Source organism: Aotus nancymaae, unplaced genomic scaffold (genome assembly GCF_030222135.1).
Source record: "Aotus nancymaae isolate 86718 unplaced genomic scaffold, 86718_ANA_hifiasm-v0.15.2.pri h1tg000010l, whole genome shotgun sequence".
NCBI classification, from domain to species: Eukaryota; Metazoa; Chordata; class Mammalia; order Primates; family Aotidae; genus Aotus; species Aotus nancymaae.
In genome coordinates, this window is record NW_026988421.1 from 33,663,485 (window position 1) to 33,687,426 (window position 23,942).

At 44.0% G+C, this 23,942-nt stretch overlaps 1 protein-coding gene across 8 annotated transcripts in view; it reads right to left on the reverse strand.

Moving 5' to 3' along the window:
- The window catches only part of LCOR (ligand dependent nuclear receptor corepressor), a 142,333-nt gene extending 129,871 nt beyond the window's left edge, over positions 1-12,462 (reverse strand). For 2 of the 8 annotated variants that reach the window (XM_012439399.2, XM_012439408.2), the window contains exon 1: positions 12,361-12,460. In XM_012439399.2, the coding sequence (XP_012294822.2) occupies positions 12,361-12,457 (97 nt within the window). In that variant the 5' untranslated portion in view covers positions 12,458-12,460. Of the gene's footprint in view, positions 1-10,892; positions 10,958-11,253; positions 11,328-12,360 lie in introns of all 8 variants that reach the window. The other 6 variants (XM_021672920.2, XM_012439400.3, XM_012439405.3 and 3 more) reach the window with 6 other exon arrangements.
- Between the last annotated feature and the right edge of the window lie 11,480 nt (positions 12,463-23,942).

Consider the following 23,942-nt stretch of genomic DNA (forward strand, 5'->3'; position numbering starts at 1 on the left):
AGTTGGAAGTTGCAGTGAGCTAGAATCATGTCACTGTACTCCAAGCCTGGGTGACAGAGTGAGATCCTGTCTTAAAGAAAAAAGAAGATTAGCTGGGCGTGGTGGATCACGCCTGTAATAATCCCAGCACTTTGGGAGGCACAGGAGGACGATCACCTGACGTCGGATATTAAAGACCAGCCTGATCAACACAGAGAAACCCTGTCTCTACTAAAAATACAAAATTAGCTGGGTATGGTGGCGCATGCCTGTAATCTCAGCTACTCAGGAGGCTGAGGCAGGACAATCGCTTGAACTCGGGAAGCAGAGGTTGAGGCGAGCCAAGATTGCGCCACTGCACTCCAGCCTGAGCAACAAAAACAAAACTCCATCTCAAAAAGAAAAAAAAAAAAAAAGAAAGAAAAAGAAAGGATGATTAAAGAGCGTAAAATTTTGTATTCTAATCCCAGGTCTACCACATTGTAGCTGAGTGATTATGAATGAAATCTGTAATCTACCTAAATCTGTTTCCCCACCTGTAAAACAGATGTTAACAGATGTTTTCTGCCAGACACTGAGGCTCATGCCTGTAATCCCAGTACTTTGGGAGGCTGAGGCAGGAGGACCACTTGAGGCCGAGGGTTCAAGATCAGCCTGGGCTACAGAGCAAGACCTCGTCAATACCAAAAACAAAAGAAAAGAAAAATTAACCAGGCATGATGAAACATGCTGTAGTGTAGTCCCAGATACTCCAGAGGTCGGGGCAGGAGGATCACTTGATCCCAGGAGTTTTGAGTTTACAGTGTGCTATGATCCTGCTGCTGCATTCCAGCTAGGATGACAGAGCCAGACCTTGTCTTTAAAAAACAAAGAAAACATGCTTGCACTGACTGGAAGGAAAAGGAGTAGCCAAGTAAAAGTTCACAAATACCCACACAATGGGAACAATAAAAAAAGTGAAAAACAAGAGATCATCAAACTGAACATGTGCATGTCTCAATTTAATTCAACATTTGCCTCCTCTATATACAATGTATACTTGCTTCAAAAATTTGTATTAACTAGGGGCGGGGCATGATGGCTCACACCTGTAATCCCAGCAATTTGGGAGGCCGCGATGGGTGGATCACTTGAGGTCAGGAGTTTGAGACCAGCCTAGCCAATATGGTAAAACCCGTCTCTACCAAAAATATAAAAACTAGTGGGCTGTGGTAGTGGCATGTGCCTATAATCCCAGCTACTCCTCCAAAGGCTGAGGCAGGAGAATCACTGAACCTGGGAGGCAGAGGTTTCAGTGAGCCAAGATCGTGCCACTATACTCCAGCCGGGGCAACAGAGCCAGACTCTGTCTCAAAATAAAAAGAAAGGGATTTAGACAATTTTTGTATAAACTCATAATTCTAAATGTTTGAGGAGTCTGTTACTATATTAAATCAGATACAAATTATTTACAACACAATTCATATCTGATTTAATACAGTAACAGGCTGTAACAAATTTGCCTTTGTGGTAAATTTACATTTTCACATATGGATTTTTCTTTTACCAAGTAGGATACAGTCTCTAGATCACTTTAGTTTCTCTTTCCCTTTATACTATGAGTTTAGAAAAGGTGGAAGCATGCCTTTACTTTCTGCAAAGCTCTAAAAAAATCACCTACTAAGAGAAGTATACACAATAATCACTTAAATGATTCAAACTGTATGAAAAATAAGCTAATCATAAGATCAAACAACAGTAACAGACTACCTAGTATTATAAAGATAATAATGCTCCCGTCTGGTGGCGTGGCTTGAGCCTGTAATCCCAACACTTTGGGAGGTTGAGGTAGGAGGACTGCTTGAGTCCAGGAGTTTGAGACCAGCCTGGGCAGCATAATGAGACCCCCATCTCTATATTTCTTTTTATTTAATTTTTAAAAACTAGGTTTTCCAATGATAGCAACTATGGAAAATAATACTGGTGTTTGCAACATCTTCTAATTCAAAAAGAAAGTCTTGTCCAGGCACGGTGGCTCACACCTGCAACCCCAACACTTTGGGAGACCAAGGTGGGTGGATCACTTGAGGTTACAAGTTCAAGACCAGCCTGGCCAACATGGTGAAACCTCATCTCTACTAAAAATACAAAAATTAGCTGGGTGTGGTGGCTCATGCCTGTAATCCCAGCTGCTCAGGAGGCTGAGGCAGGAGAATCACTTGAACGGCAGAGGTTGCAGTAAGCCAAAATCGCACAACTGCACTCCAGCCTGGGCAACAGAGTGAGACTCCATCCCCCCACAAAAAACAACAAAAACCAGAAAGTCTTGATGTGTATCATCTTTAACAGAGGTTTAAAAAAAAAAAAAAAAAAGGAAACTACCTAATTTCAAACAGCAATTGAAGCAAGTTAACTAAAAAGTATGCTTCTGGTCTGGGCACAGTGGCTCACGCCTATAGTCTCAGAAATTTGGTAGGCCGAGAAGAGATGATGTTTGAGTTCAGGAGTTCTAAACCAGCCTGGGCAACATGGTGAAACTCCGTCTCTACAAAAAAGCTGGATGTGGTGATGTGCACTTATAGTCCCAGCTACTCGGCAGGGCTGAGGTGGAAAGATCCCTGGAGCCCAGGAAGCAAGGTTGCAGTGAGCTGAGATCATGTCACTGCACTCCAGTCTGGGCAAGAGATGCCGTCTCAAAAATGGGAAAGAAAAAAAAAAAAAAAGTAAACAAGTTCACTTCTAGAAGAGTACAGTTCTGTATTTTCTTACCTGAGAAGTTACATAAATATTTCAGATTTTTCTAACATTAAAATATCATACTATTATTTCTATGAATAGGAAAGTATATACACTGAGGGAAACCCTAATTGCTTTAACGAGATTACTAAATGTTTTCTAATTGAGTAATTTCTTTTGTTTTTTTGGGACGGAGTCTTGCTCTGTCATCCAGGCTGGAGTGCAGTGGCACAATCTTGGCTCACTGTAAACTCTGCCTCCCAGGTTCAAGCGATTCTCCTGCCTCAGCTCCTGAGTACCTAGGACTATAGGCGCTCACCACCACGGCAGGCTAATTTTTGTATTTTTAGTAGAGACAGGTTTCACCATGTTTGCCAAGCTGGTCTTGAACTCCTGACCTCAGAGTATCCGCCTTACTCCTGACCTCAGAGTATCCGCCTGCCTTGGCCTCCCAAATTGCTGGGATTACAAGTGTAAGCAACTGTTTTTTAATACTCACCTCTACGTTCCCACATTTCTAAATAAGATAATATGTAAGTTTTCTAGAAAGTATAAAATGTGCCATGCAGATATAAGATGGTGATACCATTAATAGATTTGCTGATATTTTCTGCTATGTCAGGTTTTAAAGTTAATTATTCACCTAAATTTTTGCACATTTCAAAATTCTTGTGAGACAACTGTATGTTTCTAAATAATCCCCTTCAAGCTTGTAAAACACCTTGATGAACTTTTCTTTTTTCCTCAGACAGGGTCTTGCTCTGTCCCCCAGGCTGGAGTTCAGTGATGCAATCAGGACTCACTGCATCCTCGACCTCCTGAGCTCTGCATCCTCGACCTCCTGAGCTCAAGCGATCCTCCCACCTCAGTCTTCTGAGTAGCTGGGACTACAGGTGCACAGAACCACACACAGCTAATTTTTGTATTTTATAAGGAGACAAGGTTTCTGTTGCCCAGGCTTGTCTCAAAGTCTTGGGCTCAGGCAACTCCTCTGCCTCAGCTTTCCAATGTGCTGGAATTACATGCGTGAGCCACCGCACCTGACTTGTGATGGACTTTTATTGATTTAGAAGTTTTAAGAAATGCTGCTTTACTTCAAATGGCATAGTTATAACAGTTTTTAATACAGTCGTAAGGCACAACTGAGTAGAGTTTATTTTTTCTCTTTAGTCTCCAGAGAACATTTAAAGTCTAAAAAGTTCCTTTAGACTGGTCTAGGCCAGAAGCAGTGGCTCATGCCTGTAATCCCAGACTCCGTCTCTATTTTTCTTTAATCTAAATTTAAATATATATATATAGAAGAAATTTTAAAATAGACATGTCTGAAGCATATTAATTTCTCATCTCCCAATACCAAATTTGAAACATTAGTCTATACCACTAGTAACAGCCATCATTTTTTTCTTTTAGCAAACGGTCTGACTTCTCCTGCTCTTACAACAAATTCACTTCACACAAGACTAAATCCTTCTATCACCCTCAATTATAAGAATTTCATTATAGTAAAGACTCAACAAATACTAGTTTTACAATGTAAAATTCACAGGTTTGCACAATAATGAATTCAGGAAAATGATTAAGTGATATGCTAAAAGAATCTACAACTCTCCTTAACAAATTAAAACAAATTTTAAGTAGATTAAAATATGAAACAAAGGAATAAAAACAAGACCAAAAATAATTAGAAGATGCCACACAGCTTTCCTAACTTGCCCTTCACAATCCATTAAGCAAAGGATTCTCAATCTAATTGTCACCTACCCCATAAGATAGTTTCATCCTTAAGACATCATTTGTAACAGACCAAATCTAACCAATTCAAAAATAAAAGAAACCAAGAGTAACAAAGAAATTTAAACAAACACTTTAAAAACAGTATATTTGGGAGGCCGAGGTGGATGGATCACGAGGTCAAGAGATCGAGACCATCCTGGTCAACATGGTGAAACCCCGTCTCTACTAATAGAAAAAATTAGCTGGGCGTGTGCCTGTAATCCTAGCTACTCAGGAGGCTGAGGCAGGAGAATTGCCTGAACCCAGGAGGCGGAGGTTGCGGTGAGCCAAGATCACGCCATTGCACTCCAGCCTGGGTAACAAGAGCGAAACTCCGTCTCAAAAAAAAAAAAAAAAAAAAAAAAAAAACCAGTATATTTAATTTAGCACCACCAAAAAACAAAACATAAGATGGGCAGGGTGGCTCATGCCTGTAATCTCAGCACTTTGGGAGGCCAAGGCAGGAGGAAGGTAAGAAGTTTGAGACCAGCCTGGCTAAAAGGGTGAAATCCCGTATTTACCAAAACTACAAAAAAATTAGCTGGGCATGGTGGTGCCCGCCTGTAATACCAGCTACTAGGGAGGCCAAGGCAGAAGAATCACTTGAACCTGGGAGGCAGAGGTTGCAGTGAGCCATGATCATGCCACTGCACTCCAGCCTGGGCGACAGAGCAAGACTTCATCTCAAAATAAAAGAAAACATTTGCCATAAATTGTATAACTTGTCAGATGTCTGGGTTTTATAAAATGCAAACAAAAAATGTAATCTTAAATTTCAAATATATTGCTAGTGAGATTCCTCATACTGCCTAAATTACAACTATTCAATCTCAGAAATGGAATAGATTCATTCAAAAACATCTGTGATAGGGCAATATAGAGAGCAAAGACATCCTTCTCTATCCAAACTCCTGTCATTTACTATCCAAAATTCAGGCATAATATAGATTTAAACAGTATGATGTACCACATTATCTGAACTTAGTATTTGAACCCTCATCATACAAGGCAGAAATTTAGCTTTGGATAGGAAAGTAAATGTGTGCCGTTACATAACCCCATCAAATAACTAACAATTTTAATAACTGATAGAAAAGATGTTTAAGAAAGCTTTTCTTGGACGGGTGTGGTGACTCACACCTGTAATCCCAGCACTTTGGGAGCCCAAGGCCGGCAGATTGCCTGAGGTCAGGAGTTCAAGACCAGCCTGACTAATATAGTAAAACTCCATCTCTACTAAAAATACAAAAACTAGCCAGGCATGCTGATGTGTGCTTGTAGTCCCAGCTACTCGGGAAGCTGAAGCAGGAGAACTGCTTGAAACCTGGGAGGCAGCGGTACAGCGAGTCGACCCAAGATTGCATCACTGCACTCCAGCAGCCTGGGCAACACAGTAAGATTTTATTTCAAAAAAGAAAGCAAGCAAGCTTTTCCTGAGAATTCTATTTCATTCCATTACTATGCTCATTATTCTCCTCACAAGGTATCCTGCGTTTAGCTTTTGTTACAGTATATCTGCTTATGTGTTCATCTGTACTTGTTCTCAAATGGGGAGTATGATGAGAAAAAAAAATTTGCAAAGTATGTATTGATAAGTATATCCAGAATATATACAGAATTCTTACAATTCAACAATGAAAAGATAATAACCCAATTTTAAAAATGGGCAAGGGATCTGAATATATCTCCAAAAGCATATGTAAAGATGTTCAACATTAGGAAAATGCAAATCAAAACCACAATGAAATAAACCTGTCTTTTAAAAAATTTTTTGTATTTTATTTATTTTTTTCAAACATGACTTCATACCCACTAGAATATCTACTATATAATCAAAGCAGACAATAACAAGTGTTGGAGTGGATGTGGAGAAATGGAACTCTCATATACTGCTGGTGGGAATGTAAAATAACTGCAGCCACTTTAGGAAACAATTTGGCAGTTCCTACAAAATTAAAACAAAGTTACCACATGACCCAGTAATTCCATCTTAGATACATACTCAAGAGAACTAAAAACAAATGTCCACATAAAAACTTGTATGCAAATATTCACAGAAGTATCATCCATAATAGCCCGGAAGTGGAAACAACCCAGATGTCCATCAACTGATTAATGGATAAAATGTGTTATGTCCATACAATGCAGTATTATTTAGCCATAAAAGAAACAAAGTGCTAATAATGGTACAACATGGATGAACCTTAAAAACATTATGCTAAGTGAAACCAGCCAAACATAAAAAGCCATATATTGTATGACTCCAATTACATGCAACGTCCAGAATAGACAAACCCACAGAAACAGAAGCAGATGAGTAACTGCCAAGAGCTGGGTCGTAGGAGGAATGGAATGTGGGACTGCCTATGGATATGGGGTTTCTGTTTTAGGAAATCAAAATGTTCTGAGGGTGGGTGCAGTGGCGCACACCTGTAATCCCAGGACTTTGGGAGACTGAGGCAGGAGGATCACTTGAGCCCAGGAGTTCAAGACCAGCCTGAGCAACATGGCAAGACCCCATCACTGAAAAAAATAAAAATATTCTGGAATTAGTGATGATAGATACACAACCTTGTATTCAAATAAACAAAATTATAATTCACATACCATAACAATTTAGTGGTTTTTTGTTTATTCGAATTATAATTAATTATATTAAAAGTGAAAAAAAATTCAAGGTATGGACCACTGTATTTAGGATACCTGCTGAATACAAGAATGGTCAATAAAATGAGCTAATGGTTTATACTGGATTTTATTTCCAAAACAACGTGCAAGTGTATGGAATAGTAAAAAGAACTTTAAAATAAACACAGACTAGAAGATAATTTATACAGTAGTGATGTTAAGTTTTTCATTTGCAACTATGAAAAATAACAGCTTTGCTTATTTGCATCTATCCAACATCACAAACTGAGATTCCATACAACAGATGGACAGACTTAAAGGAAATACGAATCAAGAGAGAGGTTCAGAGTCACATCGAAACAAATCAAGCCCCTCTGCTGAGCTTTCCAAGCTAGTGTGCAAACCAGGGCAGACCAATCCATTATATAATATACACCTTTAACTGCCACACTTCACAGCAAATACTCTTTCCAATATACCAAATCCAACTTCCAAGGATGAAAATCTGTCAATACTAAAACTTTCCAAAAATACATTTGTAATAGCAATGGAAGGTATAGCCTCCAAATGAGCTTGCTTAGAAGATAATACTTCTGTGGATAATACTGTCCTGTAAAAGTGGTTTAAAAAGGAATCTGTGTCATTTTTGTAGAGATCCACAATGAAATTCTTAGCTAAAGGAAACATTCCTTCCCTGAGCTAAGGAAAGAAATGTATTGCAAACTGCAAGTTGCCTAACAAAAAGTCTCCACTTTCTACCCTGCATTAGAAAACCCTACAACCTACCTCTGCAAAGCTATCATGTGTATGTCTCTTAAACTAATCATGAACTACTGTTTAAACTGACAACACTGCTGTCCTTTTTTGCTAATGCCATTTCTTATGAATGGAATGCCTTTTCCTTATTCACCAGAATTAAGCAAAAATCTACCACCTTATTCATGAAATCTTCCATCATCATCTCAGGAAAGATTTCTTTCACTTCTAAACACCCCTAGTCACCATCATATGACACACTATGTCTTGTACAATAACTGAATATATTACATTTTCTCTGAAGTTGAAAAGTTCCAGTTCCTGAAGGCTGGGGAAGCTTTCCCAGTAACTTTGCCCACACTGCCTGGTAAAAGACAGATGCTTATTTAAATAAAGTAAACACCTAACTGCCCTTCATCCTCAAGACAGCATCAAGTGATTAGGCAGGTACTCTGAAGGGGCAAGTTCCAACAAGCAGGTGGCTAATGCCTATAATCCTAGTACTTTGGGAGGCTGAGACAGGAGGATGCCTTGAGGCCAGGAGTTTGAGACCAGCCTAGACAACACAGTCAAATCCTGTCTCTACAAAGAAATTTAAATAAAAATAAAAGTGGCATCAAAAAACCAATTCTCACTACGTAAGAAATTCCAGGTCATCCTGTATAGCCCCATAAGACTAAAAAAATGGCATTATTCAAACACTTCCTAGAATTGCTCCAGCTACAAGCACATTTGAGGAAATTAGGGCAATCTGAAATAACTTTCTGAAAGTCAAAGAGACTCATCTGCTGTCCTATTTTTAGCCAAGCTAGAGCTAAGCTGAAATCACCACAACTTTCCCCACATTAGGAAGAGCTTGTTGAAAATATGGCAAGGGCAAGGTGCAGCGGAGCAATAGGTTACATCGTATCAGGCGCTACATCATATCAGGCGCAGAGAGAGCCTAGATCTTCCTGGAATCTAGATTGATCATCTTAGTCTCAGAAGACTCCTTAATAATCACCTGGTAACCAAATATCCATCTTGATCACAGTCACTGTCTGAACCCAAGACTAACTCCAATTTAACTAAACCTAATCATTTAAGCACCAACTTCACCACTGCCGCCACCACCTGCTCTCCAAAAAACTATTAACAGAAGGCAGAATTCGATTTTAGAAATGACTGAGAATTAATTTTTAATCCAAAGTTCTGTAAATTAAATACCTTTCAGAAACCAAATGACCCTAAAGTATTAAGATAATCAGTTAAGAGAATCAAATAGGCTAACTGTTTAGAACCAAACCCATTAAATGAGGAATTATTACATCTGGAAGTAAACAAGTTACCTTTTGAAAGGTATATGGATCACTGCCAGTCTTTTTAAATATAGAAAATTCTTAACACTACAATTAATTTACTTAGAATGCTCCTCTTAAAGAACAAAATTACACACAATAAAAGAGAAAACATGAGGCTCCACTGATTTTAGTTGGGAAGACTATGAATATATGTTACTGCTGAGATCAAAATATTGCTCTGCACTCTGGACTCTCTGAACTTTACTACCTTTAAAGTGGAAACTTGGAGTTTAAAGTATGCTTTAAGAAATTTGATCATCAGATTAAAATTTGCCTTTAAAAAGTGAACCCAAATTTTGATATTCCATTGAGATATTTACAGAAATAATTTATCAGTCATAATGTTAAATATCAAAAAGACAGCCAGGCACAGTGGCTCACGCCTGTAATCCGAACACTTTGGGAGGCCGAGGCAGGAGGATCACCAGCACAGGAGTTCGAGACCAGCCTGGCCAAAATGGTGAAACCCAGTCTCTACTAAAAATATAAAAATTAGCCAGGCGTGGTCGCACACACCTGTAGTCCCAGCTACTTGGGAAGCTGAGGCAGAAGAATCGCTTGAACCCGGGAGGCAGAGGTTGCAGTGAGCAGAGATCACGCCACTGCACTCCAGCCTGGGTGACAGAGCGAGACTCCGTCTCAAAAAAATAAAAAAATAAAAACAAAAACACATCTTGTCAAGCAGCAGTAACTAACCACTAACTAGCAATGACTGATAAAATGGGGTCCTGAGGCAGGAGGTCAAAATTAAAAGCAAAAAGAATTAGAATAAGATACACAACTAACTAAAACCATCTAAACTATAGCAACATGAACTTAGAAAATTCACAGGATAGGACATTATAAATTTCAAAAGCTTTCAAAGACTAAAAAGCCCTGCTGAAAAAGCCAATCACGAAGAAACGCAAAACACACAAGAACTAAAAATTCTTCAAAACAATTCCAGCATTTTATATTAATCCACAATTCTAAAAACCCTTTAATTTCAAGCTTCTCAAAACCTGCTACATGCTCTCTTCTACGATGGTCCGAAATAAAACGTAATTCAAAAAGTACTTAAACTGATGTAACATTTTAGTAAATGTATAATAGGTTTGAAAGAATAAAACAAGCAGAGACAGAGCAGAGTACAGGATAACCGATAGCCAAAAGACTGTTTTCTGGAGGGCAGCACTGGTCTTGGATTGGCAGGAGAGGAATTTTAAAATATACTCATGAGACGAATTATACCAAAAAACTGACTCATGCCTTCATTATTTGCACAAGCATATGTGTGAAAATGTACTTTTAACCTTTGGACAACCAAAGTGATACCAGATACCTTAAAGCATTGTTGCCTATATTAATTATGGTGTTACAGTCTAAATCCTTAACAAAACTCACGTTATACATTTTAGTAATGAAAAGCTGCAGAAATGGAAAGGCTTACATTCTTTAAGTAAAGGTTACCTGATTTTTCACTTGTTTAAAGTTTCAGTTTTGCTTTTTAATCTATTATCAAAAACATCTCTTGTGGGACATTGTAAAAGGCAGACCCTCCTGTCAAGCCAGAAAGCTTAAACACAAAGACATTGAGCTAACCAAGTGCTGTAATTCTTCCAAACTGAGCCTCTCCATACCCCCTCCACCCTTCCCCCCAACAGATATGTCTATTAAATCAGTGTCTGTTCTCCCCCTCGCACAACAAAGAGAACTTCTCACCGCATGAAATTGCCGCTGAATGGACACCAGAAAGCAGGATTTGCATAATTCCTTCCAACGAAACCCTGTCGGGAAGGAGGGGATGAGGGGCCCAAGCGAACGGATAGAATCTCGTAGATTCTGCCGGGGAAGACCTGGTTCCCAAGAATATTGCCCTGGGGGAGAAGGGGCTGGAATTCTGTGCCTCCCCGAGGACTGGGCGTGGGGGACAGAGGACGACGAGAGGGCATCTCCCCACACACCAGCAGCACCGAAGCAAAGACCGGGAAGTAACAATACTGGAGGACAGGAGAGTGAGACACAAGGATGGACTGGGCTAGGGGGCGGCGGGCGGAGCGGAGACACCACACGGGCCACTTACTTTTTGGAGGGGGGTTAAATATATGAGTTAAGCCCTTATGGTCCCGCCGGCCGCCGCACAGAGGGAAACGGGACCTTGGGAGAGAAAAACAGACAAAACACACAGTGTGAGAGGCGCAGCTCGGCCGCCCGGCCCCTCCCGGAGCGCCCCAGTCCGCGCTCCCTCTGGCCCGCAGGGAAAAGCTACCCGCGGGCGGCCCAAGGTCCAGGAGGCGGGGGGTGGACAGGGCAACGGGCGAGGCTACGGCTCCGGCCAATCCCCGGGAGGGAACGAGAGCGACCCCCGCCGGGGCTCCTCGTTCGGACCCGGTCCCACCCCCTCCTCCCCGCCGCACGACACCAAACACAAATACGCACACACCGACCCGTGCGTCGAGGATTAACTCCCCGGCCGCCGCCGCCCGCAGAGGAAGTGCAGCCGCTGCCCCCCGCGGCCATGACACCCCACTCGGCTCGGTCAGGCGCACCCGGGGACTGTGACAGCTCTGGCTCCCTCCGCCCCCATCTCCACCTCACGCTTCGCACACGCCCGAGCGCCGGGCGCCCGCCTGCCGCCCGCCGCGCGTGCACGCAGGGCTAGGGGCGCGCCCCGCGCGTGGGGGAGGGGTGGCGCGGGAGGAGGACGGGGGCGGCCGGAGCGCGGGTCGGGGGCTGAGCACGCCCGCGCCTCTCGCGCCACCCTCAGTGCAGAGGCAGCGCCGCGGGGCGAGTTGCCACAATAAGCCGGTAGCGGCGCCAGGGCGCCGGGCCCGGAGCGGGAGCAGGATCGGGAGCAGGATCGGGAGCAGGAGCTGGGGCGGGAGCGGGGAGGGGGGGAGCGAATGGGCGGGGAGGAGAAGCGGGAGGGGGAAGAACACGCGCTCCCGCCGAGAGCCCGCCCCGGGGAGGCGCGCGGAGGGGAGGGGCCGGCGCGCGCTCGGCGGAGCGGGGGAGCCCGCCTGGAGGTCGCGCGCGCTCGCACTCCGGGGGGTGGGGGAGGGGGACGCTCGAGCCTACGAGGGCGAGCGGGCCGGAGCAGCAATTGCCACTTCCCCGGCTCCCTCCCTGGTCCGGGGCGGCCTGCAGCGGGGTGGCCTGAGGGCCCGCGGCGGCCGGCGGAGGGTCTCACCTACACAGTGAATGAGCTTGTGGCGCCACGAATCCAGTTCTTGCCGAAAGCCGCGTCTCTCAACGGAGCATTGCTGCCGCCTACACACCCTCGCCATCTTCTGCCGCCCGCCCGGCCCTGCCTCCGCCGCGGCCCCGCGCACGCCCAGCCGCGTCGCCCGGGGCCGCGCACGCACCCGCGGCCCGGGCGTCGCGCCTCCCGCCGGGGGCGGTGCAGGGGCAGGGCCGGCCTCACCTCGCCGTGGCCCCGGTGTGGCCCCGGGGCGGCCTGGGCCCGCGCTCCCGCCCCGCGCGCCGCCCGCTGGGCTGCGGTCCCGCCGTCCTACTCCCCTCCTCCGCGGCGGCCGTAGTCTCTGGCCGCCCGGGACGGCGCCTTCCCACGGCCGAAGCTCAGCCCCGCCGGCCCCGCGCCGCCCTCGCACACTCCCCCAAGGCCACGGCTGCCCCCGCCTTCCCCGGGGCTTTTTGTTTTTTACGCCAGCCCCATTTATCACTTCCAACCTGCCTATCGCTTGGCACCAACTGTTGCAAGTTCCGTACTAACTGCTGCTCTGAACTTGGTCGAAACTGCTCCTCCCCAGAGCCTGCTTAAGAAGCAGAAGTAAGAATAAATGCCCGGATGCCCGTGGAGGCACTGAGCTCTAAGGTTTTCAAAGGTGAAATGGATACACGTTATTAAGTCATTCGGAGACTTCGCCAACATTGGGAAACCCAGTAAAAAGTGGAAATCAAGCGTTTTAAATTAAAAAAATATATAGGTTTCTACTAGTAAGACTGATCGTAGGCGAAATTCTCAAGAAATTTCGGAATATTGTGCTCAAGTGAGAATTGACTTTAATATTTCAAAAAACAGACTTAATTAGGAATACTTAAAGCAGTCTATTGGAAATGCTTTAATTTCAGGTTTCAGGAAAGGGCTGGAAGAGGAATATTTTCGATGACCAAACCTCTTAGAATAATTGAATCACACTGCACAGAGCACTATCTGTCATTTAAACGTAATGCCGATCTTAATTTTGTGACTGTTACCTCGAAGAGAACGAGAAGAGAGAAGAAAGGGGAACGAAAGGAGACAGGGAAAAGAAGTGGAGTAGGAAAAAAAAAGCAGAAGAGATCGCCCTATACCAGTAAGCCTAGTACCCTAGGATTCTGTCCTCTTCCCCCCCCACCTTTGGTGTTTAAGATTAAGGACAGTGCATTTCTGCTTTTAGAAATTTAAATTGAAGTTTGAAGACTTAATTTTAATTACTGTAGTAAGTAAGGCAAAGTCGTTAAATACTTGACATCAGGAATCCCATTGGTGTATTGATTTAGGTCTTTTCAAAGGTGGCGGTCCTGGTTCTCTGCATCAGCCACTGGTGGAATGGCAGAATCGCGTATCTATCCATACACAGATGGACTGGGTGGGCCTCGGGTACGGGTGGCTTGAAATGCAAATGCAAAGGTCAGAAGGCACCTTCCCCTCCCCTCACTCCTACCCCACCTCACCAATCTTAAAATATTGATCTTTCCACAATTCTCAAACGTCCACAATATTTCATTGGCTTAAGAGTACTATCAGCCAGGTGTGGTGGCTCACGCCTCTAATCCCAGGACTTTGGGAGGCCTAGGAGAACGGATCACAAGGTCAGGAGTTCGAGACACGCCTGACCAATATGGTGAAAACCCGTCTCTACTAAAACTACAAAAAAAAAAAAAAGGCCGGGCGTGGTGGCTCACGCCTGCAATCCAAGCACTTTGGAGGCCAAGGCGGGCGGATCACCTGAGGTCGGGAGTTCAAGACCAGTCTGACCAACATGGTGAAACCCCATCTTAAAAAAAATAATAAAAAATAAAAAAATTAGCTGGGCGTGGTGGCGGGTGCCTGTAGTCCCAGCTACTCGGGAGGGTGAGGCAGGAGAATCGCTTGAACCTGGGAGGCGGAGGTTGCAGTGAGCCGAGATCGTGCCATTGCACCCCAGACTGGACGACACGACGAGACTCCGTCTCGGGAAAAAAACAAAAAGTACTGTAAAATGAGCACGCTAGGAAGTATGGAGTTTCTGGGTACATAATACATAATAATGTCCTGAGTGATGAGGGGAGAGGACTAATACCAGATAAAAAATGGCTATGGACAACCATCCTTCACGTGTGATAGCAGGACATCTTGTGTCACCCGAAACTTCCTTTCTTCGCCGCTAGGTGGCGAGTTTGAGTCTTTTGCAGCCTTTAACCAAGTTTCTTTCGTGTTTGGAGGAAGTATAGTTCAGTTTCAAATAAATAAACAACGTGTAATTCTAAAATGAGTAAATAATGAATGCATTTTCCAACCACCCCACGTTAATTCGTTTAAAAAAACAATCAAGCCAAGAGTAATAATTCCTTGACATAATCTTAGTCTCAGATATATGGATTCAGAGAATCCTAGAGGCTTCAGAGATCAATTCTGTGAATGCTCTTAATTATGAAATTGGAAGCCCAGGCAAATAAGGTGACTTGACCAAGATTACATAGTTGCTGGGTAGAGAAAGGGCAACAAAGTCAGAAGACAAGTTTCCCACTTTCCAATTTAATGCTAGTTCCACTCTAAGTCTCAGTTTCTGCTTCACTTATTTTGAGTTGGGAACTAACTCATGGTTGACTCGTCGCAAAGACCTATTTGGAAGAAAGGATAAGGGAGGCAATAATAACAGCTAATATTCATTGAGTATGTACTATATGTTTATCATTGCAGCATTATTTCACTCTATCCAAATAATAATGCTATGAGTAGATATTTACCACATTTTCCAAATTAGGGACACAAGACTCAGATGAGTTAAATACATTTGTCACGATCACATAGCTACCAAATTCCCACTGAGATCTCTGTGACTCTAAGCCTCTCTAAATTGCCTTACAAGTAGAAAATTGGCTGGGCTTGGTGGCTCATGTGTATAATCCCAGCACTTTGGGAGACGAAGGCGGGCAGATCACCTGAGGTCAGGAGTTCAAGACCAGCCTGGCCAACAAGGTGAAACCCTGTCTCTACTAAAAATACAAAAATGATGGCTGGGTGAGGTGGCTCATGCCTGTAATCCTAGCACTTTGGGAGGTTGAGGCGGACAGATTACTTGAGGTCAGGAGTTTAAAACCAACCTGGCCAACACAGTGAAACCCCATCTCTACTAAAAATACAAAAAAAAAAAAAATTAGGCATGGTGGTGGGCACCTATAATCCCAGCTACATGGGAGGAAAATCTCTTGAACCCGGGAGGCAAAGGTTGCAGTGAGCCAAGATTGTACCACTGCACTCCAACCTGGGTGACAGGGCGAGACTCCATCTCAAAAAAACAAAACAAAACAAAACAAATCAAAACACATATCTTCATGAACCCTCAGACTCTGGAGTTAGGTATTGGTTTTTTAAGCCAGCCTTTGTGGGAATTGCCTTTGATTAACCTATTAAAGAGGGAAAGAGTATGGAGTCCAAGCCACTCAAGAAACTGGATATCCCCGAAGAATGACTTGGGTTACCAGCTATGGACCCTTGGAAGATGAATCAAATCCTCCTCACTAGTTTTTCTTTGCAAATTCATTTGCTTTTATTTTTCTAATAACTATAAACTCTATTTTCCATGTACTCAGGGCCCCTGGGTAGACAGATATAGCTTGATTTCAGAGCAGACATAGGCCAAGAAACCATGGCATTGAGTGCGCTGAGTCCAGACAAATATTTATATGTACGTCCAAATTTGAAGAGAAAATGTATTTCTTTAGGTTTCAAACACTGTAACAGGTATAATGCAAAAATAAAAACTTATCACAGAGTTTTTTTAAAGATACAAAAATCAGCCAGGCGCGGTGGCTCATGCCTATAATCCTAGCACTTTGGGGGGCCAAGGCGGGTGGATCACGAGGTCAAGAGATTGAGACCATCCTGGTCAACAAGGTGAAACCCCGTCTCTACTAAAAATACAAAAATTAGCTGGGCATGGTGGCACACGCCTGTAGTCCCAGCTACTGGGGAGGCTGAGGCAGGAGAATTGCTTGAACCCAGGAGGCGGAGGTTGTGGTGAGCCGAGATTGCGCCATTGCACTCCAGCCTGGGTAACAAGAGCGAAAGTCCGTCTCAAAAAACAACAAACAAACAAACAAACAAAAAAACAAAAATTAGCCAAGCATGTCAGGAGGCTGAGACAGGAGTACCCATCAAACCTGGGAAGCAGAGGTTGCAGTGAGCCAAGATTGCACCACTGCGATCCAGCCTGGGCGACAGAGCTGAGACGCCATCTCAATAAATAAATAAATAAATAAATTGTGTTACAAGTAGAAAATAGACTCTACAACTGGAGGATTCATTTAAATCTACATGCCATGTTCCATGCGAGTTAAGCAGCTGGACAAACATTCTGAGTTCCTATCACATGGCAAGTGGTGTCCTAGGCACCAAGGACACACAGATAGCTAAGACACAATTTCTGACCTTTGTTGCTTTGGGCTCCCCTGAAAGAGGGTCTTAGCTGTAAACTCATACATTCTAGGGAGAGGCAGACCGTGTAACTTGGCAGTTAATAGGATCTGAAGACAGAGCTTGGTTGGAATTCTGGCTCCATTTCTTAGTGGCAGTGTGACCTTGACAAATTAGCTTTTCTGGTCATTAATTTCCTCATGTGAAAAGAGGATAAAAATAGTCTATAAGGTGAGGTTTTCGTGAAAATGAAATGAAACCATTCCCATACAGTGGCTAGCACATTCTTAGCATGAAATGAGCATCCGTTCTCTGATTAGGCCTTCCTAAGCTCCTGTGTGCTTGCCCAGTCTGCAGGGTGATGGGAAACCAAGATGCTTGTGCAGTTGGAGTCAATCTGTGAGAGTGTGAAGGAATGACAGCAACAGCCTTAGCCTTTGAAAACAACCTTAACTGAGCCATGTTCTGTAGTTCTCACAATGGCAGAAAAGGAATGTCAGAGAAGGGGAGTAAGACTAGGCTTGTCAGCATTAGATCAACTGCTATCTGGTGTCTGATTAGTTGAAGGTGCCATGCAACATAAAAGTGATCATTGACAAATGGGAGAATGAAATGGGTTGGAGTCTTCTAAAAAGGAAAGCACATCCTAATAGGAGGCTTTTAAAAAAAAAAAACACAGTCAACTTCTAACGAATTCCAAAAAGCAACAGATGCTTTTTGAAGCACGTTTCAAAGATTATATTTATTCTTCACAACAAACCAATCAAGTATCCCCATTTTATAAGAGCACAGAGAGGTTAAGTAACTTGCCCAAAGTCACACAGTTTATAGATCTGGATTCACACTCAGGCAGGCTGGCTACCTGGGTTCAAATCCAGATCTATAACCTGTGTGACTTTGGGCAAGTTAGTTACAGCCAGCTCTTTAACCATCTCACTATTTTTTGCCTCCAGTGCTACTTCAGGGAAATGGGACCTTAAGTTGGAAACGAGACCTAGCCAGACAGAAGGGAAGCTATGTCACTTGGTCACACGGCTTTTGGTCTTTTTTAAGAAACTAATCATGTAGTGGCTCTTTTTGCTTAATAGAAGACTTTCAGGCAGGGCACAGTAGCTCACACCTGTAATCTCAACACTTTGGGAGGCCGAGGTGGGAGGATCACTTGAGGTCAGGATTTCAAGACCAGCCTGGCCAACATGGTGAAATCTCCTCTCTACCAAACATACAAAAAAAAAAAAAAAATAGCTGGGTGTGGTGGTGCACCGGTAGTCCCAGCTACTTTGGATGCTGAAGCAGGAGAATCACTTGAAGCCAAGAGGCAGAGGTTGCAGTGAGCCAAGATCACACCACTGCTCTCCTGCTCTCCACCCTGGGCAACAGAGCAAGAACCTATTTCAATAAATAAATAACTTTCAGAGTTTCTCTCTTCTCAGTCTGTCTACCTGTATGCCACTGGCCTAGAAAACTTTATGCTTTTACTTTATGTTGCATGTGTGACATTTATTTTTCTTCTGTAGTTTTATTGAGATATATTTCGCATACCATACACTTCTCCCATTTAAAGTGTATACTTCATCTGAAAGCAGGCGCGTGGAGGAGGGTGGCAGTGGGAGGAGTGGCAGCTCTTGGCTGATTCCTGGGCTCTTGGCTCTGGGTCTCTGGCGTGTGTTTTAGCTAAGCAGAGACATTTGACTGTCTCCAGCGGATGCTGCCTTTCCACGTAAATGAGAACTTCTGTGCCTGGCGACATGGTTTTACTCTCACATCCAAAAACTCCCAGTTCCTACACAGCTACGGGCTTGTGTGTTTTGAGGCAGTTCCCTTCTTGGAGGTCTCCTTGTTACAGTTATGGGCTTTGGCTCCCACTGCTCCCCCATGCCACTGGGCTTGTTCTAGAGTTCAGGAACCATCAACCCTCCCCACCACACATTGCACCGCAAAAATTCCTCTTGGGCTCTTTCCCCATTATCTTTTCACCCTGCCAGTCAGAATGAGGATCATTATTGAAGATCCACTGTTTCGGATGGAGGTGGTGCCCACCCTCTTAACGGAGGAAAAGATTCCAGCTACCGATGCCGCTGATGCCAGCCTGAACCAGCATTCTAGAATCAAAGGCAAATGAGACATAGTGTTGCTGCTCATGACTTTTTCCCCCACGCAGCCACCTCTGTTTCACTTACCTTATATCCAGAGATGCTTTATCCCTAGTGTGGAGCAGCTGACTTTGGGGATCCTGGGCCAGAGTCATGGGGAGATAGACCATGGCCAGGATATGTTTCCAGCAGAGCAGCTCTGTCATCTGCAGGATTGCAAGGTGAATCTTCACAGAGCTGCCTGCGGTGAGTGTATTGTTGCAGCCAAGACTTTCAGCTTCCCTTACTGTCAGAGGACTGCCTGGCCCTCAACAGTGAGCTTCATCAATCCAACTTTGAGTGCAGTAAGAGGGGAGTGCCTACTGATCTGTCTTTGGCTCTTTCAGACCTGCAGTCCCACCAGGGTCATTCTCTTCTCCCTGATGGTCCAGGATGACAAACATAAGATGATTATTCACTATGTGAACACATCCTTGACAGAGAAGTGTGGCTGCTCTTGAGACACCCTGGAGCCTCGTCCTGGCCCCATACCCTTCTAAGTCTTGGGGCTTTAGTTGGGGGTGGACTTGGTTCTCATAGCAACTAGAGCTCTTTAAAGGGAAGTAGGATTTGACTTTGTTTCTCAAAGCACAGCAACAAAGATGGATGGCAGTAACCCCTCTTAGATGCTTCTTTTTAATGTGGACAGAGGCTCCCCGAGTGCTGTTCTCAGTCACTTCTATCAGTGGGAAGCTGGGCCCATTGAAATGTCTGACGATTGCTCTGTCCTAGATTGTGTGAGTGGGCCAGGCTTAGTGCCACCTCCGGAGTTACTTAGGTGGGCAAAGAGGAACTGGAATTGAATGCATGTTAGCCCTCATTGTAGAGGTAAAATTGTTACTGGTGTTAAACAAGCTGGCTTTGGACTCTTCCAAGCTCTTTAGATGCCACTGTTCTTCTCTGAGGCTGGTCCAGACCTGGCCTAGGCATGTAAATGCCTCCCCACCTAGCATTCCTGGCCGCTTTGGAGTGAGTGACGGCTCTGTCCAAGGGAGCATTCTGTCATGGGCTAGTTATGGTTAAAAGGCACCAAGGCCTTTCCTACCTAGTGTCAGATGGAAGCCTCCAAGTAGAGAATGTTACTCAACAGATCGTTGTTGGGGTGGGGGTCTTCTGGCATCATGGAAGATTTTCTTTCTTTTTTTATTTTTTTGAGACAGAGTCTCGGTCTGTAACCCAGGCTGGAGTGTAGTGGCACGATCTCAGTTCACTGCAACCTCTGCCTCCCAGGTTCAGGCAATTCTGTCTCAGCCTCCCGAGTAGCTGGGATTAGAGGCACCCGCCCATGCCCTGCCCAGAAGGTTTCCTTACTATCATTTAAGGAATTTGATGATATTAGCTTTTCTACTATCTTTAGTAAAACTCAGTATTGTTAAAAAAAATAATAAAAGAATAAAATGTGCACTTCAGGGGGTTTTAGTATATTCACAAAGTTGTGCAACCATCACCACAATCACTTTTAGAACATTTTCATCACCCTAGAAAGAAACCTGTAACTATCCACATTTATTCACCATTCCCCATCTCCTCATCCCCTGGCAACAACAAATCTATTTTTTTCTCTATGAGTTTTCTTATTCTGGACATTTCACATAAATAAAATCATACAATATGTAATCTTATTTTTTTTTTCTGAGACCGTCTTGCTCTGGTGTCCAAGCTAAAGTGCAGTGGTGCGATTTTGACTCACCATAGCCTCTAGCTCCTGAGCTCAAGCATCCTCCCACCTCAGCCTCCTGAGTAGCTGGGACTACAGGTGTGTGCCACCAAGCCCAGCTAATTTTGGAGGGATTTTTTTTGCAGAAACAGGGTTTCACCATGTTGCCCAGGTTGGTCTTGAACTCCAGGACTCAAATGATCTGCCTGTTTCAGCCTCCCCATGTGCTGGGATTATAAGGATTAGCCACTGTACCCAGCCAATGTTCGGTCTTTTGTGACTGGCTGCTTTCAGTTAGCATGTTTTTAAGGTTCATCTATATAGTGTTTTCTTTCTTTTTTTTTTTTTGAGACAGTCTCGCTCTGTTGCCAGGTGCCAGGCTGGAGTGCAGAGGCACGATCTCAGCTCACTGCAACCTCCGCCTCCTGGGTTCAAGCAATTATCCTGCCTCAGCCTTCCGAGTAGCTGGGACTACAGGCACACGCCACCATGCCCAGTTAATTTTTATATTTTTTAGTAGAGACAGGTTTTTACCATGTTGGCCAGGATAGTCTCGATCTCTTGACCTCATGATCTGCCCGCCTTGGCCTCCCAAAGTGTTGGAATTACAGGCGTGAGCCACCACACCGGGCCTTTATATAGTTTTTTCATAGCAACCTGTTAAGCAAAGGTTGATCTATGTTGTAGTATGTATCTGTATTTACTTTATTATTATTATTATTATTTAAGATGGAGTCTTGTTCTTTCGCCCTAGCTGGAATGCAGTGGTGCTGTCTCAGTTCACTGCAACCTCTGCCTCCCATGTTCAAGTGATTCTTCTGCCTCAGCCTCCCAAGTAGCTGAGATTACAGGTGTGCGCCACCACACTCAGCTAATTTTTGTATTTTTTTTTCTTCTTTTTTTTTTTTTTTTAATTTTTGTATTTTTAGTAGATACAGGGTTTCATCATGTTGGCCAGACTGGTCTTGAACTCTTGACCTCAAGTGATCTACCAGCCTCGGCCTCCCAAAGTGCTGGGATTACTGTTGTGAGCCACCATGCGTGGCCTATGTCTACTTTTTATTGTTAAATAATATTTGATCATTTAGATACATAAAATTTTAGATATAAAATTTTGTTTATTTCAGTTGTATATTTTTTGTTTTCACTTTTTGGCTATTATGAATAATGCTGTTATGAACATTTGTGTACAAGTTTTTGTGTAGACATATATTTTATGTTTATTATAAATATGAATGTGTTCTATATTAATTTTGAAATAATTTCAAGTGACAGAAAAGTTGCAAGAATTCTCATGTCCTTCTCATTCAGATTCCCCAAGTTTTAGTATTTTATCATATTTGTTTTCACTCTCTCTGTATATACCTACTATATAGTTTTATTGTTGTTATTCTGAGTCTTCTTTTCTTTCTTTCTTTTTTTTTTTCTACCCAGGCTGGAGTGCAGTGGTGCAATCTCAGCTTAGTGCAACCTTTGCCTCCCAGGTTCAAGCGATTCTCATGCCTCAGCCTCCCAAGTAGCTGGGACTACAGGCATGCACCACCATGCTTATATATATATATATATTGTATTTTTAGTAGAGACTAAGTTTCACCATGTTGGCCAGGCTGGTCTCAAACTCCTGACCTCAAGTGATCCACCCTACCAGGCCTCCCAAAGTGCTGGGATTACCACCTTGAGCTACCATGTCCAGCCTCCTGAATCTTCTTATGAATAATCTGATGGAAAGTTACACACTGGATATACCATCTCCCCTAAATATCAGGTGTGTACATCCACTGTCCACTGTTTTATCATAACTAGACTCAGTCATACATTTTGGGAGGAAAGAAAGAGAAGACAATCAGGCAATGCAAAGCACTCCAAATCTAGATCGTCAATTGCATAGCAAATATAGGGATACTCAACATAGGATACATCAATTGCATAGCAAATATAGGGCTATAAAGAAAGAGAAGAAAATCAGGCAATGCAAAGCACTCCAAATCTAGATTATCAATTGCATAGCAAATATAGGGATACTCCAGCCGGGTGCGGTGCCTCAAGCCTATAATCCCAGCACTTTGGGAGGCCGAGGCGGGTGGATCACGAGGTCAGGAGATCAAGACTATCCTGGTCAACAAGGTGAAACCCCGTCTCTACTAAAAAAACAAAAATTAGCTGGGCATGGTGGTGTGCGCCTGTAGTCCCAGCTACTCGGAAGGCTGAGGCAGGAGAATTGCTTGAACCCAGGAGGCGGAGGTTGCGGTGAGCCGAGATCGTGCCATTGCGCTCCAGCCTGGGTAACAAGAGCAAAACTCCGTCTCAAATATATATATATATATATACACATATGGATACTCTTTTACGTGAATCCTGCTGTCCTTTGTAGGAATGAGAAGTAGCCTTGAAGGGGTCAAGCTGATCTGGAGATGGACACAACTAACCTTTACTTCACTTCTCAGATAAAATTTACTGTAGGCACAATTTATTTGAAAATCACCAGCTGGGTACAGTGGCTCACGCCCATAATCCCAACACTTCGGAAAGCTGAAGAGGGAGGATCTCTTGAGCCCAGGAGTTCAAGACCAGTCTGGGGAACAAAGTGAGCTCCTGTCTCTACAAAAAATAAAAAACAATTAGCAGGGTGTGGTGGCGTGCACTTATTCTCCCAGCTGCTCAGGAAGCTGAGGGGGAAGGATTGCTTGAGCCTGAGAGATGAAGGCTGCAGTGAGCTGTCATCCTGCCACTGCACTCCAGCCAAGGTGACCCCTTCTCAAAAATAAATAAGGCTGGGCACAGTGGCTCACGCCTGTAATCCCAGTACTTTGGGAGGCCGAGGAGGGTGGATCACTTGAGGCTAAGAGTTTGAGACCAGCCTGGCCAACATGGTGAAACCTTGTCTCTACTAAAACTACAAAAATTAGCCCAGCGTCACGGCGGGCACCTGTACTGCCAGCTACTTGGGAGGTTGAGGCAGGAGAATCACTGGAACCCGGGAGGCGGAGGTTACAGTGAGCTGAGATAGTGCCACTGCACTCCAGCCTGGGCAACAGAGTGAGAGCCTGTCTCAAAAAAATTAAACAAATAAATAAGTAAGGCTGGATGTGGTGTCTCATGCCTGTAATCCCAGCACTTTGGGAGGCTGAGGCAGGCGGATCACGAGGTCAGGAGATGGAGACCATCCTGGGCAACACAGTGAAACTCTGTCTCTACTAAAAATACAAAAAATAGCTGGGCGTGGTGGCATGCACCTGTAGTCCCAGCTTCTCAAAGCTGAGGCTGGAGAATTGCTTGAACCCAGGAGATGGAGGTTGCAGTGAGCCAAGATCATGCCACTGCACTTCAGCCTGGGCAACAGAGTGAGACTCCATCTCAAAAAA